This window comes from Phocoena sinus, chromosome 19, assembly GCF_008692025.1.
Source record: "Phocoena sinus isolate mPhoSin1 chromosome 19, mPhoSin1.pri, whole genome shotgun sequence".
NCBI lineage: Eukaryota > Metazoa > Chordata > Mammalia > Artiodactyla > Phocoenidae > Phocoena > Phocoena sinus.
In genome coordinates this window covers 55,118,666-55,134,494 of record NC_045781.1, presented here as the reverse complement: position 1 = coordinate 55,134,494, position 15,829 = coordinate 55,118,666, and the positions used below count along the sequence as shown (strand labels likewise).

The 15,829-nt window shown below is 49.3% G+C and overlaps 1 protein-coding gene across 2 annotated transcripts in view; it reads left to right on the top strand.

The window, feature by feature from the left end:
- COTL1 (coactosin like F-actin binding protein 1) overlaps positions 1-12,482 on the top strand; it is a 74,417-nt gene extending 61,935 nt beyond the window's left edge. For both annotated transcript variants that reach the window (XM_032612402.1, XM_032612401.1), the window contains one exon: positions 11,236-12,482. In XM_032612402.1, the coding sequence (XP_032468293.1) occupies positions 11,236-11,346 (111 nt within the window). In that variant the 3' untranslated portion in view covers positions 11,347-12,482. The remainder of the gene's footprint in view (positions 1-11,235) is intronic.
- The last annotated feature ends 3,347 nt before the right edge of the window (positions 12,483-15,829 follow it).

The window sequence follows — 15,829 nt, the reverse complement described above, 5'->3', positions numbered from 1 at the left end:
TTGGGCAAGTTGCTCTCCTCTGGGCTTCACTCCCCTGATGGCTAAAACTGGGCTCGTATAGTGTCTACCTCTTGCGGTTGTTGTGAGGATTAAATGAGCAGCTATACGGAAAGCGCTTAGAACTATCTCTGGTAGAGGCCTGGAAGTGCGGCTCTTACGACTCCCAGCTGTCCTGTATAGACAGCACCACGATGCACAGCTTTCTAGGTTGTGGAGTGTTTCCCTGGGAGCCGATAGGTCCGCGTGCTGAGCCCGGGACACAAGGCATGAATCTTATTGTTGAGCCATCCTGCCTGATTGTCTTGCAGATGGCTTGGATCAAAGTCACATCCGTCAGTAACACAGGAAGGTCCTGACCCTCACCCACCCTTGCTGGTGCTGACTTCAAACAATCCAGACTCCTTCAGGTTCCAGCCTGGGGCCTGCACATAGGTGCATCAGCAAGGGGAGCCCTAACCTTAATCCTAACCTTAACCCTAACCCTAACCCTAACCCAGAGCAGTGATAGGATTTGCCCCGAACCCATGGCTAACAAGCAGCAGGCCCGGTGCTGGAGCCCAGAGGAGTTAAAAATCAGGAGGTTTGATTCTGGGTCTCTTTAGTCTGTGTTCAGAGCTTGGCTGAGATGCTGAGCTGCATCTGTGGCTGGTGGAAAACGAGACAAGACCAGCAAGGCCATGGGCAGTGATGGGTGCTGGGCTGGGCCATGGTGACAGCCGGACTCGAGCCCTGGGAATGTGCTGAGTGGACAGGGTGCGCGGCTGCGTCGTCACAGCCGTCGTCTCCTGCACAGAAATGCACGGCTGGTGCCGGCAACACAACACCCGTCCCATTGTTCCGGCGCCTCTGTGGGATGACAGGGGCAATGCAGTCACCCCCCGTTAGAGACCTGCCCACGCTGGGCCAGGCTGTCTTGCTTTAGAGCAGACTCGGTCGATGAAGCATTGTGCTGGCCTTGCGGAATCACTTTGTTCACGCGGTCCTTTTATCTGTTTTGTATTTTTTAACATCATACGAATGCTCACGGAGCCAAGTAACCAGAGGTAGATCTCAGCTTTCAGCACTGGGAAAAGAACGGCGGGGAGAAGTAGAGGCGGGAAGGATGGGCATGTCAGTGGGCATGGAATCATCAGTGTAGTGTATCCTGATGGCCTCTAAACCCCAGGATCAGGGCTGGCTTACATTCTGGAGCCCCTCCACCCCCAGAGCCAGGGCCAGATGTCCTAACTCTCCTCCAGGAGGGTCGTATTTGTGTACCAATGTGGTAGTAATATTAATAACAAGAGGTTTATTGTGCCGCTACCACATGCCTGGCACTTTCAAGGACTTTCCACACATTAAAATGATTTCTTCTTCACAACAAGGACAGTTCTGTCATTATCCCCACTTTATAGATGAGGAGACTGGGGCCCGGGGAAGTTGAGGAAGTTGCCCAATGTCCCCTGTGCTTGTAGACTGGCCCCTGGGGCCCTGACTCTGTCACTTCACCCCACTGCATGTTTCCCAAAGTCCTCTAGCACTCTGAGAAGGCTCTGAGAAGTTCTGCAGGAAACAAACCTCTTACATTTATTTTTTAAATTTACTGATCTGGTTCTCAAGCTCCTTGATGGTAGAACCTTTTTTTTTTTTTAACTGGAAACTGAACATCATTGCACAGTGTTTCTTTTTTTAAAAAATGCTGCTGTGTCAAATGGTAGAGATCATGGGCTTAAGGGGAGTGAGACCCAAGTTGATATTCCAGCTCTAGCAACTTTTCATCCTAGGACCTCGGGCAAGTAACTTTATCTCTAGACTCTGTTCTCACTTAGGAAAAAGAGACTGTAAAATTTCATAGAGCTGTTGGAAGGATTAAAGGAAAGTAAAGGATGTGAAAGCTTTCTCCTTTTAGTGACCGATGAACTCCTATTCATCCTTCAAAACCCTTATTCTTTACCCCATTCTCCTACCAGCCTCAATCAGAATTAATTGCTCCTTTATCTGTTTGTATGATACTCTGACCCAAATTCCATGAATTATAATTAAGTGACCCTAGAAAGTAATCTCAAGGGCAGGGACCATGGCCGCTTAATGTGTATTTCTAAAACCTAGAAAAGTAATAAACAGGTGCTAAAAAGTGAAGAAACAGATCTGTTCACTTAGGCTGTAGCCTGTGTCTTATTCTTGGTGTATTCCTAGGATAGAAGCTAGTAAATGTTCAGTAACTGCTCTTTGGGCTGAATTAAATTGTGGAAGCCATTTACACTCAGGGAGGGATTTGGGGGTGGATTGGAATTTCCAAAGGCTCTGCTTTGTGTCAGTGAAAAGCAGAGGTGAGAGCTGGTTGGGTCAGCCGGGAGAACCCACACACTTCTGTGTCATGAGATTTACGGGGCTGCTACTCCCCCTTGCAAAGCATTAGTTGCTGACCGGCCCTCGGGTGACCAGCTTTGGCGCTTCATCCATCTTTAAAGGGTTTCAGCTGTTTGTTTTTACAGGGAGTTTTATGCTTCTTCAAGCCCTTGGTTTGTGGAAAGGCCCTTTATTCTTCTCAGAACCAGAAAGGGCCTTTTGTGCTGATGCGTTTCACCTGGGCCTGGGCTCAGGAAAGGGGGCTTTCCCATGCTTGTGTCCTTTATTTAACACAAATACAAAGCTCCCAAGCGGCCTGTGAATGGTGGAGCCAGGGATCATGTGTGGAGGGACAGGTGCCATTATACACCCAATATACAGATGAGGAAACTGAGGCTGGGAGGGGTGAGTCCTCAAGCCAAGGTGAGTGTCAAGACAGAAGCCAGCTGGTGGGGCTCAGAGACCGCTTTAGTGGTAGGAATGGCAGTGGGGAACCTGGTTCTATGCTCCTGCTACCAGGAGGTTAAAAGCCCTTGGGAGAGGAAGACGCCCAAGCCCTGAGCCCAGCATGTAGATGGCAGCCGCTTTCACAAGCCTGCTCTGCCAAGGCTGTGGCCGGGTGCCCATCACTGAACCCCAGATGGGTCCCAGACCTCGGCCAGCTGGCCTTGGCGTGGTGCCTGCCTCGTTGCCCCCCGCCAGCTGGCCTCCTGGTGTCCACACAGTGATTCCCAACACTGTCAACAGCAGACACTTTCCATGCTCTGGGGATGCCACATTAGAGTGTGTGCAGGTCTTTACTGAAGGAGCCCAAACGCTGAGTCCAGACAGGTCTCCATGTGTGGCATGCACACCCCACGGTGCTTGTTGGGGCTGAAGGCTGCCTACACTCTCTACGTTTGTCTTTCAGATTTTCCCTCCCTCGTTCTCTTCCCTTGCATGGACCAACCCCATGTTCGTCCTCGTCATAGTTTGTCCCTCGACATCCTGCCTTTTGAAAGACCTTCCCAGAACAAGCTCCAGGCTCTCTGTTTTCTCCCCCTTGGTGGTTTATCCCAGGGTGGTGTGGGTGTGAACAATGGTTTGGACAAAATTAAGGACCTAAATGATGATCGGCCACATCAGTGATTTCTGCTCACTCCCGTGGAGCCCTGGCCACGTGGTACATGTTATTACAAACGTGATTGATCACAGCCGTGGTACAGAGTGTCCTTTCATGTAACATTTCATACATGTTTTCAGTTTCCATAATTTTAATGGCTGAATACTATTCTGTTAGTGAATATGCGATTACATGTACGTGTGTGTGTGTGTGTGTGTGTGTGTGTGTGTGTGTGTGTGTGTTCACTCCTGGTAAAGACCTTGGCGGGAGTTAAACACGGGTTTCGGTCCCAGCCCCACCACTCGCCATATGTGCGACCGTTTGCCGGCTACTTTACTTCCTTGAGTTTCAGCATCCTCTGAAAATTGGGAATGATAATATCTAAACTCATGGAATTGTAAAAATTAAGTAAAATACTGTATATCATAAGTGTCTGCTATGTATGAAGTGTTCAGTGTAAATACTACTTATTTACCCAACTTCTGTTGAAAAGTGGAAGCAGTCTGGTATTCACTGACAACGAACATCTGTGAGTATGTGTGTTGTAATTTTTTAAAAATTCTGTTGAATTATTCCTTTGGGAAAAAGTCCCCAAAGTGGGTGTCACTGAGGAACAAGAAATGCTAAGCACAGTTTCAACCAGGCAGAAATTGAAGCCCTAAACATGGATTTAATATCGTTTGTCAAGTGATCCATAGCAGGGGCTATTTGGAGGTCTGGGTTAAGGATGTTGAGGTTAAGTCTGGACTCAGTGGGGAAAATGCCGCGATTGATTTGTGATGTCTGCCATGGATACTGGAAAAGAGAGCAGAGTTTGTTTCCCGCATTCTTACCTCCCTGGTCTAGATGGAGCCATAGTCAGAAATCAGGCGAAATGGAGTCAGGGCTTCTGTAACTGTCCGTGGTCAGGAAAGCAGGGGGTGTCAGAACCCAGGCAGTCACTCACATGCTAAAGAGGTGGGTGGCCCTGCGGGGGTCAGGGTTCAAGGCATATGGAGGGCTGCTCCTTTTTGGTTTGGACCCAAACCTACCCCAGCTTGCTATAAGACATCATGCTTTCCCCCATCCATCTGTGTTGGGCAATTACCTTGTGTCCACTCGAAATGCCACCACGTTTCTCTCTCTTGTCCTTTGTCCTCTCCTTAGTGAAATAGGGTCGTGTCATTTCTGCCCCGTGGTGGTGACGCAGGTGCCTGTGTTCCCGAATCTGTCAAACACTGGACCATACCATTTTGATCTATTGGTTTTTCCCTTGTCTGTGGTGACTCATGCCAGTTACAAGAGCCTGTTCTTTTTGAGTGAATTACACCTTGCTGGAAGGATTTTTAAAACCTTGATCTCTGAGGCGCGGTAGAATAGTTGTAGGAGGGAAGGTGTAGGGGACCCAGGAGGGGTTGGCAGGTTTGGTACTGTGCATGTTCTTCAGGCCCATGTTCCTTGGAGGGTGCCTTTTCTCCTAGCAAGATGCAGGCTGCAGGGGACCAACTGCTTTTCTTCAGCAGACCAAGGTCTTTGGTTTATAATTAATCTTTGCCTACTCGGGGGAGAAGATACAATATGGTGGCCAGCATGTGTCTCATCCACCCCCTGTCCCATTTCACACATGTGGGAGGGGAGGTTCCATCCCCCGTTTTTTGGCAAGAGTTTACTAGCACGAGGCCTCCTTTTCGAAAGCCACGCTCTAATCCCAAAATTGACAGTTCTGTGCCAGTTTTCCCCGTTGCTCCTTGGATTCTTGTGTCCAAGGTGGAACTTCGTCCCACATGCTCTGGAGGCTTAGGTGCAAATCCACAGATGGCTGGTGGGGAAGGGGCTGGCCGAACCTGCCTTCTAGAACCTATGAAAGAAGAAAGCCCTCTTCTTTCACAGAGGTGGAAACCAGGGCCCAGAGCCATTGATGGCTTCCTTTGGGGCATTTTAGAGCCCCCTGGTTCTCTTTCTCTGCTCTTAGACTCTCAGAGGGACCTGTAAGTACCAGATTTTGACTTCCCATGGCCTAGGAGAGTGTCTGGCGTATAATAGGTGTTCAGTAAACACGTGTTTATTGGAAGAACGAATTGCATTAGCTCTCATTGTCTTTGGATACAACGAAGGTCACCTTTCCTCCCCGGCCCTGCCTTGTAGAAATGTGCATTGCTGGCATCACAAACTTAACTGTCAAAGAATCCCACTCAAGTTTTCTTCCCAGACCTTCCCATCACCCATATTCTCTGCATAGGGTAGCAACCCACCATGGTCCTAATGTTCTAGGTAGAAGACCAGACACACTTCTACCCCAACAGGCTTCTTCTCTGTCCTCCTGTGGCTAATCCCACGCACAGCTTTTGGACGAGCAGCTGGATTTGCCGTCTTCTCTCTGCAAGGGCCGGGAGAGCCAATGTCACTACCTTGCTTATTCCGAGGAATTCTCCAGACTTCCCTTCATTAAAAAGTAAACAGTGGGGATGGAGAAATCAGTGTGGGTGAGAGAAGAGGAACTAGCCACTCCCTGTGCTCTGAGTGTTTCAGAAAACTTCTTTATAGCTCAGACTCCTCTAACAATCTTGAGAACAAAGGTAACTCAGGGTCATTTAAAGTATTACCTGATCATTCTTGAGCACTTCTACTTCACACTCACCTGATCATCACAACCAGCCCTGGGATGTAGGTCCTCTTATTGTCCCTGCTTGCAGATGAGGAGACTGAAGCTCGGGGCAGGTAAGTTTCTGGGGAGGGTCAGGCTGCCGGAGATGCGTATGGACAGCTGTCCCTATTTGTATTTGGCACAAACTACTCCTGGCACGTTTTAGGACTGAAGCTGGGCTTTAAACCCAGGCAATTGGGAGCCATTTAAAAATGAAGTGATTTAAAACCAAGGATAGGAAAATACTTAATACACTTTTAAAACCAGCCTTGCAAATAGATTCTTGACTATGTACAGAGCCCCAATTCCTAACCCCAGTCCTTCCCTAGAATTGCCCTCCTTGGAAGCAGACCAATGTCCATTTTATGTCTTTTTTGAAGCACGAACTTAAATGCACTTGAGGAAAGTCACAGGGACCGAATGTGTCCTGAACTTGATTGGTGTGTTTCCAAACCATCTTGGAGTCCTTTTCAGCTGGATGAGGCCTCTTCCTTTGAAAAGTCCTGCACTGGCAGAGAAGGGAGAGACCCTGTCTGGAGGCTCTCAGCCAGGGACACCGAGTTCCCAGACGTGAAGATCTTTCTAGAACCACAGGTGACAGTGCCCCCAGACTAGCATATTTCGCTTTGAAGTCTCTAGCATGTGGCTTTGGTAGCCTTGAGGGTATGACGGATGCTTACGTGGGAGGGACAGGCAGGCTGAACAGCCTACCGGGGAGCATGCGAAGGGGTGAGGACCTGACCCCAGGGCCCCGAGGGGAGGCTTCTGTGTGCCCTGGGTCTCCTACTTCTTCTCTCTCAAATAAGGGGGTGAATGTCAGGGTTTCAAAGGCTCTTTCAGCTCAATGTCCCCTGCCCCCCCTCCCCCCCACCTGTTTTTGTTAACCAAGGTATAATGTACATAGAGGAAAACGCACTAATCTTAGATGTACAGCTTGATACATTTTTTTTTTTTTTGAGGTACGCGGGCCTCTCACTGCTGTGGCCTCTCCCGTTGCGGAGCACAGGCTCCGGACGCGCAGGCTCAGCGGCCATGGCTCACGGGCCCAGCCACTCCGCGGCATGTGGGATCTTCCCGGACCGGGGCGCGAACCCATGTCCCCTGCATCGGCAGGCGGACTCCCAACCACTGCGCCACCAGGGAAGCCCCCAGCTTGATAAATTTTTGAATTTAAAATTTTTGAATTTTTGTACGTACCCATGAAACCACTACCCAGATCAAGTCGGAACATTTCGCACTCTCCCTGTGCCGTCCCCAAAGGCTCCCACTCCCCCACTCAGATCGGCTCTAATATTTTATGGTTAATGATTCTGTTTGACTGAGCACATTATTCTCTCAGGTTCTTTCCTGTTCTATCTAGACCTGGGCTGCCACCAGCCACGTGTGGCTGCAGGGCACGTGAAGTCTGGCTTGTCATACTGCTATGTGACGTGCCTATGAGCAAAATACACACTGGCTTTCCAAGATTTAATACGGAGCACAAAATGTAGACATTTCACTGATGGTTTTATATATTGATTAGCTGTTACAATGGCAATATTTTGGGTATAGAGTTAGATCAAATACTATTACAATGAATGTCACCTGTTACTTTTTTTCAATGTGGCTACTAGAAAATTTAAAATTCCCTACGTATTAGCATTGCTCTGGTCCCTGCCGGTCTCCCTTCTGGAGAAAGGACTTGCCCCTCCTCATCTTGCAGCCCTCGTGTGGCCTGCCTCTGCCCCAGCAGGTGTTGCCTGGAGGATGCCAGGGACAGTGGCTGAGAGCAGAGGTGTGAGCGTGGCGGGGAGGTGGCCCTGCTTTGTGCAGATGTGTTCTTTGTGGTTTTCAGCGCGGGCAAGTCCTTGCAGGCCCCTCAGGTCCCAGGTGTTGCTCCCACATCAAAGTCTGGCTGTGCACAGAGCTGTTTTCGCTCTGTTTCTGCCTCTTTTGGAAAACTCACACTTAAGCCCACTCCACAGAGGTGGTGGCATCTCCCTTGCCACGTCGAAGGCCTGCTCTGTGAGAACCCTGGCAGGAGCAGAGGTGGAGGAGTGTACAGTCATTTTGAGTTGGGTTGAGGCTGACTCAGACCTTTGCGGGACTTTTTGCAGAGTCCACACCCTGAGGGGAAGCATCGGCTCCCCCTCTGAAGCCTCTGACCCCCCAGCATACCGTGTTGGAGGAGGCCCACCAGGCCTGCTAGGACCACATCCACGTGGCCGGCCACCTCCTGCCTGCCCTCTGGAGGGCAGGGGCTGGTTCCTATAGTGGGGACGGGTGAGGTTGCTTTTCTCTGTACTTTTGTTTGAAAGAATCATTTTTTGGCAAACCTTTTGGTTTTAAATGTCTCAGATTCTCAGGTATATAGGGTTTGGGGCTGCTTTTTTTGCAGTTTGAGACATAGCTATTTTCTTAAGGTAATTTTGTTCCTTTACATTTATTGTTACGTTTCATTGGGTTCTGCTATCCTGGTTTGCTCCTGCTGGCTATGATTTGATTTCCCATATACCTGTGGGTTGAAGGTGAATTGTGCTCTATGTGCACTGCCATTGTGGATTTCTGAGATCTTATCAAACTTCTTTTAATCTAAGTTGTCTAATGGCTAACAGACACAAGCGTGAGTGTTCTTGTTTCTCTAGATTGCCATATATAGCTACCACAGGGCAGAGGAACTTTGGACTTCCTTCTATAGGCGTCTTGAGCTGTGGGCTTCCTCTTTCTGGTCTGCTCTTCGCCCCTCCCCCTGCCGCTGGGGCTCAGGTTGAGAAACACGTTACTTCTGGGTTCCCCTTTCTGGCTCTGCCATTCTGCTTGTGTTCAGTGGTGTGCTGATGACTTACACAGACGCTTAGCAGCACAGCATGGCAGGCTGGGAGTAGAAAGGGTTGAAAGGATGTTTGGTCATCAGGGCTAGTTACACAACCTCTCCAAGCCCGGCCTGCGGATCTTATCTTTAAAAAAAAAAGCTAATATACTGAGGGAGGATTAAGTGAGAAGATGTGTGAGCCTGCACCTGGTACATAATAGTTACCTGATAAACATTAACCTCCCATTTCCTCCTTCCTGTTAGTATTCTTGGTGGTTTGGCACGGCAAACATTTCGTCTTAATATTGTAAAACTTGATCTTGGGAGTGCTCCTGGTTTAGTCATTCTCCTTTTTTTTCCTTTCTCTTGTTTTTTAAAAAATTGAGGTGAAATTCACATAACATAAAATTAACCACCATTTAAAAATACACAACTCAGTGGCATTTAGTACCTCACAAATGTTGTGCAGACACCACCTCTATCTAACTCCAAAATATTTTCATCACTCCTAAAGGGGATGGTGACACTTTTAAGAAGTCCAGCTTTAGAGTCGGCTGTACCTACTAGCCGTGTGACTTTGGGCAGGCGTCATAATCTCCGGCCTCTGTTTTCTCATCTTCACAATGGAAATAATATTGATCATTTTACAGGATTAAAAAAAAAACAGCTTTATTGAGGTATAATTTACATACCACAGAATTAACTCATCCTAAGTCTACAATTCAATGAGTTTTTTAAAGTGAATTTACAGAATTGGGCAGCTATCACCACAATCCAATTTCAGCGCATTTCCATTATTTTCTGTTGCAATCGCTAGCTCCTAGAAACCATGAATCTACTTTCTGTCTCTCTGGATTTGCCTTTTCTGGACATTTCATATAAATGGAATCATACAATATGTGGTCTTTCATGTCCGGTTTCTCTCACTGAGCATAATGGTTTTGAGGTTCATCCTTGTTGTAACCTGTGTCAGTACCTCATTCCTTTTTATGACTGAATAATATTCCATTGTATGGATAGACCATGCTTTGTTTACCCATTCATGTCTCGATGGGCATTTGGGTTGCTTCTACTTTTTGGTTGTTATGAATAATGTTGCCATGAATGTTTGTGTTTACAGGTGTTTGTGTGGACATATGCTTTCATTTCTCTTGGGTACATATCTAGGAATACCGTACTAAAGGTTTTAAGAATTAAGTTTGCTAATGTGTGGCAGTGTCCGGTACCCATAGGTGCTTTGTACATAGTGGTAATTATTTACATTATTTCCTTGTGGACTCTTTTTTAATGGGGATGATTTCTGACCTTCAGACTTGTTATTCATATTTTGGTAAATTTCTCTGTATTTTTACCTGTCACCATCCTGAAATTTTCCTTGTTTATGGAAGTCTTATGATGCATGTATTAAGATAACTCTTGATTCTTCATGGTTCAGGGTTATCTGATAAGCCAGATCACCTGTGTCACTCATTCATGCCACGGGCATTTATAAGAGCCTCGCGTGTGCCAGGCCTGTGGGGTTTTATGGTTGAAATGTGTACCCTAAGAGGGCACAGTGACTGCCTCCATTTGCTCATCATTGTAGCCCCATCACACGGCATGGTTTTTCTTGAATGTATGGAAACAAACTCCCTGCCTTCAAGTAACTGAGTGTGGCCGAAGAGCCCAGTACATCCTTTAGTGCATTCAGTGTCTGGGCTGATCACGCAGGCCTGGGACCAGAGGCCCTGCATCACTATGACAGGGGAGCTTGAAGCTACCTTGTACCAGCTGGTGACATCCAGTCATGTATCTCTTCCCAGCCCCACGTACTGGTCCCCTGTTGATAGCTTGTAATCAGATATCATGTGAATATTTACACCATGGAAACACGTAAAAGCTACAAATCACCACGCCACCACCCCTCTTTTGAGAGAGCCTGGTATTAAACATTTACCAGCCGACCTGCCTACCTTTCCAATCTCCTCTTCTATTATTCTCCTGAGAAGATGGGTTTTCACAGATGAGGAAACTGAGGCACAGAGAGTTGAAAGAACTTGCCCAAGGCCACACAGCCGGAGAACGACAGAGCCAGAATCCGAACCCAGACCTGACCTTGGCCCATCCCCTTGGTCTTGGAACTGCACAGTATCTCGATTTTACCCATTTCCTGATCTCTGGTCACGTTATTTTTGGGTTTGTTTTTTCTTCCCCTGCCAAACCATTCTGCCACCAGATTTTCATTTTGATCACTTCTTAGCGTTTTAGGTGCCAAGACTTCCTGGTGTGTTGCCTGATCCATGCTCAGATCCCGTCCCCTCTTTTTTTAATATATTTTTATTTTTATTTATTTATTTTTTTCCCGTCCCCTCCTTTTTAACGGGAACTCTGTGTTCTATTTTGTTCCGGCAGAATTTCGCCAAAGAGTTTGTGATCAGCGACCGGAGGGAGCTGGAGGACGATTTCATCAGGAACGAGCTCAAGAAGGCGGGTGGAGCCAACTACGACGCCCAGACGGAGTAGCCCCCGCGCCCCGCCCCTTGCCAAAGTTATCTGCCTGCTCCCCGGGCGAGGGGCCCACGGCCTCAGCTACCAGCCCGCCAGGGAGAGGAGACGCCATGAGAGGCAGCGCCCAGCACCCCGTCCGAAACCCAGCTCCCCTCCCCGCTTCCCTTGTGCACTTGCCACGTCCTAGCCCACGAAGCTCATGGAACATCTTTCTTTTCTCTTTTTTTCTTTCTTTCCCCCCTCTTTCTTGTTCTAAAGAAAAATCATGTTGATGCCGAGGGCACACACATCATCAGATCGGAGGTGCCTCCCCTGGTGACCCTCTCCTGGTATTTCACTGATGGCACAAGTAGCCTGCCTGGCCTCACCCACCAACCTCGTGTTGCTTGTGGCACCCGGGCCATGGCTGCTATCCTGGTTTTCCTCGGCGCCTGCCTGCTTCCCGCTGAGGAGGCAGCTGTGCCCTCCACGGCGGCCTCCACAAGCACACACATGTCCCGCTGGCCAGGCTCACACGCCCCGAGAGTCGCTCCAGAGTCCCCACCCCCCCATCCCAAGTTGCCTAAGCTCCAGACTCCATCAGAGATGTGCAGGGCTGACTCAGACTGAAAGAGAAGAGAGAAAATTTGCCTTAAAAGTTGCCTGGCTTTGCCACCGGTCTGAAATGGCCCCGTTCCCACCCTCTTGATCAAAATCTCATGATGGTGTGGAGTGGGGACAAAGGTCTAAGTCCACATTCAACAGGAGGAGTCTTTCAGCGTTCACTTCCCAGGCTCCCCAAGTGGTGAGGGCATTAGGGAGAGAGGCCCGGGGTGCGGGATGGGAATTGAGGTCCAGTCGGTCCTCTGCCCGACGGCAAGGACGGCGGGGGACAGAGCATGTACAACAGGAGCCCCGCCCTCTGGGGACCAGAAAGTAGGTGGTTTTAATCCTTGGTGGCACCACACCGGCAAAAGGGTTTTTTCTTTTTTTTCAGAGAAAGATGAGATTGGCTTGGTTCTTCGTGAGCACGTTTGGTAGCATTCTTTTTCTCTTTTCCTTGTTCATTTCGTTGGGGGAAGTCTGTGCTATGTTGGGGTCGTGAAGAACATCTGCACTCAAAACGGTTTACAGAAATAAATGGGTTTTTTGTTTTTCAAAAAACAAGGCTGTCTGATTGGTCTTATAAAGCTTCTCACTTTACTGGAAAAACAAAGGCGGTTGTCGTATTCAGATGGAATCGGCGTTCTCCGAGCTATTAGGGGCTGGCGTATTCTCATTCCGTAGCTTGTTTAAGCTTTAGCAATAACCGTCGAAATAGGTGCTGTTTGGGACTTCCCTGGCGGTCCAGTGGTTAAGACTCCGAGCTCCCAATGCAGGGGGCAAGGTTCGATCGCTGGTCGGGGAATTAAGATCCCACAAGCCTCACAGTGTGGCAAAAAAAAAAAAAAAAAGAAGAAGAAAGAAAGAAAAAAAGATAGAAATAGGTGCTGTTGGCATCCCCATTTTATGGAAACTGAGGCTCAGAGAGTCTCAGTGATTCACCTGAGGCCACCCAGCTGGAAGGTGGCAGAGCTGGGATTCGAACCTCGGTCTCCCAGTGGCCCTGGTGCTGTAGCTCGTGAGGGGAGTGGAGAGGCCCTGGGTTGGGGATAGAGAGGAGATGGCAGGATTGTGATGTGTCTTGTGTGGTCAGAAGCCTCCTCTCTGTGTGTTCAGGAAAAGCTGGGAGAAAGCGTCCTCCTCAGCTGGGCTGTGACTTCTTTTATGGGGTTGTCCTAGAGCTTCAGAACGGGATTTCCAGCATGCTAGCCCCAGTGGGAGTGCAGAATGAGGCCAGAGGAGTTTCAGATGCACAACCGGCTTTGGAGGAGCTGGCAGTGGGGAGGGGAGGGTGCAGGGAGAGGGCAGAAACCAAAATCAGAGCAGGAAGGAATCCTGCAAGATGTGGGCAAGATTGGAGGTCGCCCAAGGCCCATCCCCAGCCATGCCCCTCTGCTCACGGCTGTGTGGCTTTGGGCAAGTTGGCTAACCTCCCTGGGCCTCAGTTCTCTCATCCGTGAAATCCTTAAGGAGCAGTGAGGATTTTGAGGGTATCCAGCAGGGCTCAGTCCTCATCCCATCCGGCCTGCCGCTAGGTCTTGATAGCTCGGGGTGCCCCAGTTTTTCCCTAAACCTAGAGCAGAGAGAGTCAAAGTAGGTCTCTGGCTTCCTGGCCTACGGGCTTTTAGCTCTGGTCAGAGAACTTGGGATAATTACACATGTAGATAAACCCCTTTGGGAAGAAAAGCCAGGTTCTGTGAGAGTAAATCACAAAGGGACTGGGCCCGGTTGGGGGCCAGGGAGGGCTTCCCTGAGGAGGCAGCACCTGAGGACTGAAGGAGAGGAGGGAAGCAGGCAAAAGCTCCGTGGGGATGTTTGCCCAGGGGAAGAGCAAAGAGGGTGGAGCTGGGTTTGTGTGTCAAGGAGCTTGGTTTTAATTGAAAGCTGAAGTTCAGGCCTTCAGCTGGGATTTCAGAGGGTGCCTGATGGGATCTCGAGGTCTTCAGGGGCAGAGAGACTTTGCCTTTATCTCATTATCCCCTGTAAGTAGCATCCAGCAGGTGTCTGGTCACGTTGCCTGGAGCTGCCTCCACCTGCTCCCGACACTGCCCAGGGCCTGGACGCCCCGGATTGACCTCCATCAGGGCCTGGCAGGGGTTGGGGTAGAGCTCTGGGTACTCAAGCCTCCTTGCTCACAGATGCTCTGAATTACTTGACGCACTGGGCATTCAGCAGCCGTTCCAGGTTATCCCAAACTGAAGGGTGTAAAACAACCACCATGTTTTGCCCTTGATTTTGTAGGACCAGAATTTAGGAAGGGCTCAGCTGGGCGATTCTTACTAGCAGGGTCTCTCCTTTGGCTGCAGTCAGATTGACTGGGCTGGATGCCCAGGCTGAACGTGGCCGGCAGCTGATGCTGGGCTGTGGATCAGAGCGCTCAGCTTGTCCTGCCAGCGTGCTGTCAGCCTGTGGCCTTTTTTTTTTTTTTTTTTTAATGTATTTGGTTGACGTATAGTAGATTTACAATGTTGTGTTAATTTCTACTGTACAGCAAAGTGATTCGGTCATACGCATACATACATTCTTTGTCATATTCTTTTCCATTATGGTTTATCACAGGATATTGAATATAGTTCCCTGTGCTCTACGATAGGACCTTGTTGTGTGTCCATTCTCTATATAATAGTTTGCATCTGCTAACCCCAAACTCCCACTCCATCCCTACCCCCCACCGCCTCCCCCTCTCCCTTGACAACCACCGGTCTGTTCTGTCTGTGTGTGACTGTTTCTGTTTCATAGATAAGTTCATTTGTGTCATATGTTAGATTCCACATATAAGTGATATCATATAGTATTTGTCTTTCTTTGTCTGACTTACTTCACTTAGAATGATACTCTCTAGATCCATCCACGTTGCTGCAAATGGCATTATTTCATGCTTTTTATGGCTGAGGAGTATTCCATTGTACATATGGACCACATCTTCTTTAAGGGCTGTGGGCTTACAGGGTGGCCGGCCTCCCCCAGAATGAGCACCGCAGAAGACCAGGACGAGGCTGCATGGCCTTTTCTGACCAACTCTCCAGAGTTACATGGCCGCATTTCCCCTGGACTCTCCTGGGGGAAGCCGTCATGAGCCCCTCCACATTCAAGGGGAGGGGACACTGACCCCGCCTCTCAGTAGGAGGAGTGCCAAGACCTGTGACCTTTTTAAAGCACCACGCCTGGGGACTTTCCCGGTGGTCCAGTGGTTAAGATTCTGCGCTTCCACTGCAGGGCGCCTGGGATGGATCCCTAGTCAGGGAACTAAGATCCCGCATGCCCTGCGGCCAAAAAAAATAATAATAAAAAAATATATATATATAAGATCAAGTACCACACCTGTGACCAGGCACTGTTTGGGGCATGGGGTGCCCCAGGCTCAGGGGCTTGCACAGGGGTCGGTGTGGGGCAGAGGAGAGCTACATGGAAACCAGCCAATAACTGCAGGGGTGGGGCTGGGGTGGAGGGGCTGATTGATCCCCCGGGGGAGGCCCAGCCTCCCCATGGACGTTTACTCTCCGGGGGGCCATCTGAGGCTGGGAAGCGGGGCTCAGCCCCAGCTGCTGTCCTGGTGAGGGTGGGTTGTCCTCATCTCCCTGCTGCTTTCTATTCCCCGCATCTTAGGGACTCACAGAAGAGAGGTGAAAACGAGAACCTAAAAAGGTCGGCTGTGAGGAGGTGACTCGTTAACAGACCGGAGGCAGCTCTGCACTCAGGTTGATTCAGGTTGGAGGTGGCCGGCCAGGTGGGCTGCACCTCAGTTTCCTTCTCCTAATGGCTTTTCTTGCCCGTCAGAAAAGCTCTTCCTGAAATTAGCAGAGAATTTTGCTGCCCACCTGCAGCTCCATCCCGGCCCTAGGCTAACCACCCCCCACTCCCAGGAGCACCTCACTGCCCTGTGATCAAGTTTAAACTTCCCAATGGGATGGCGGGG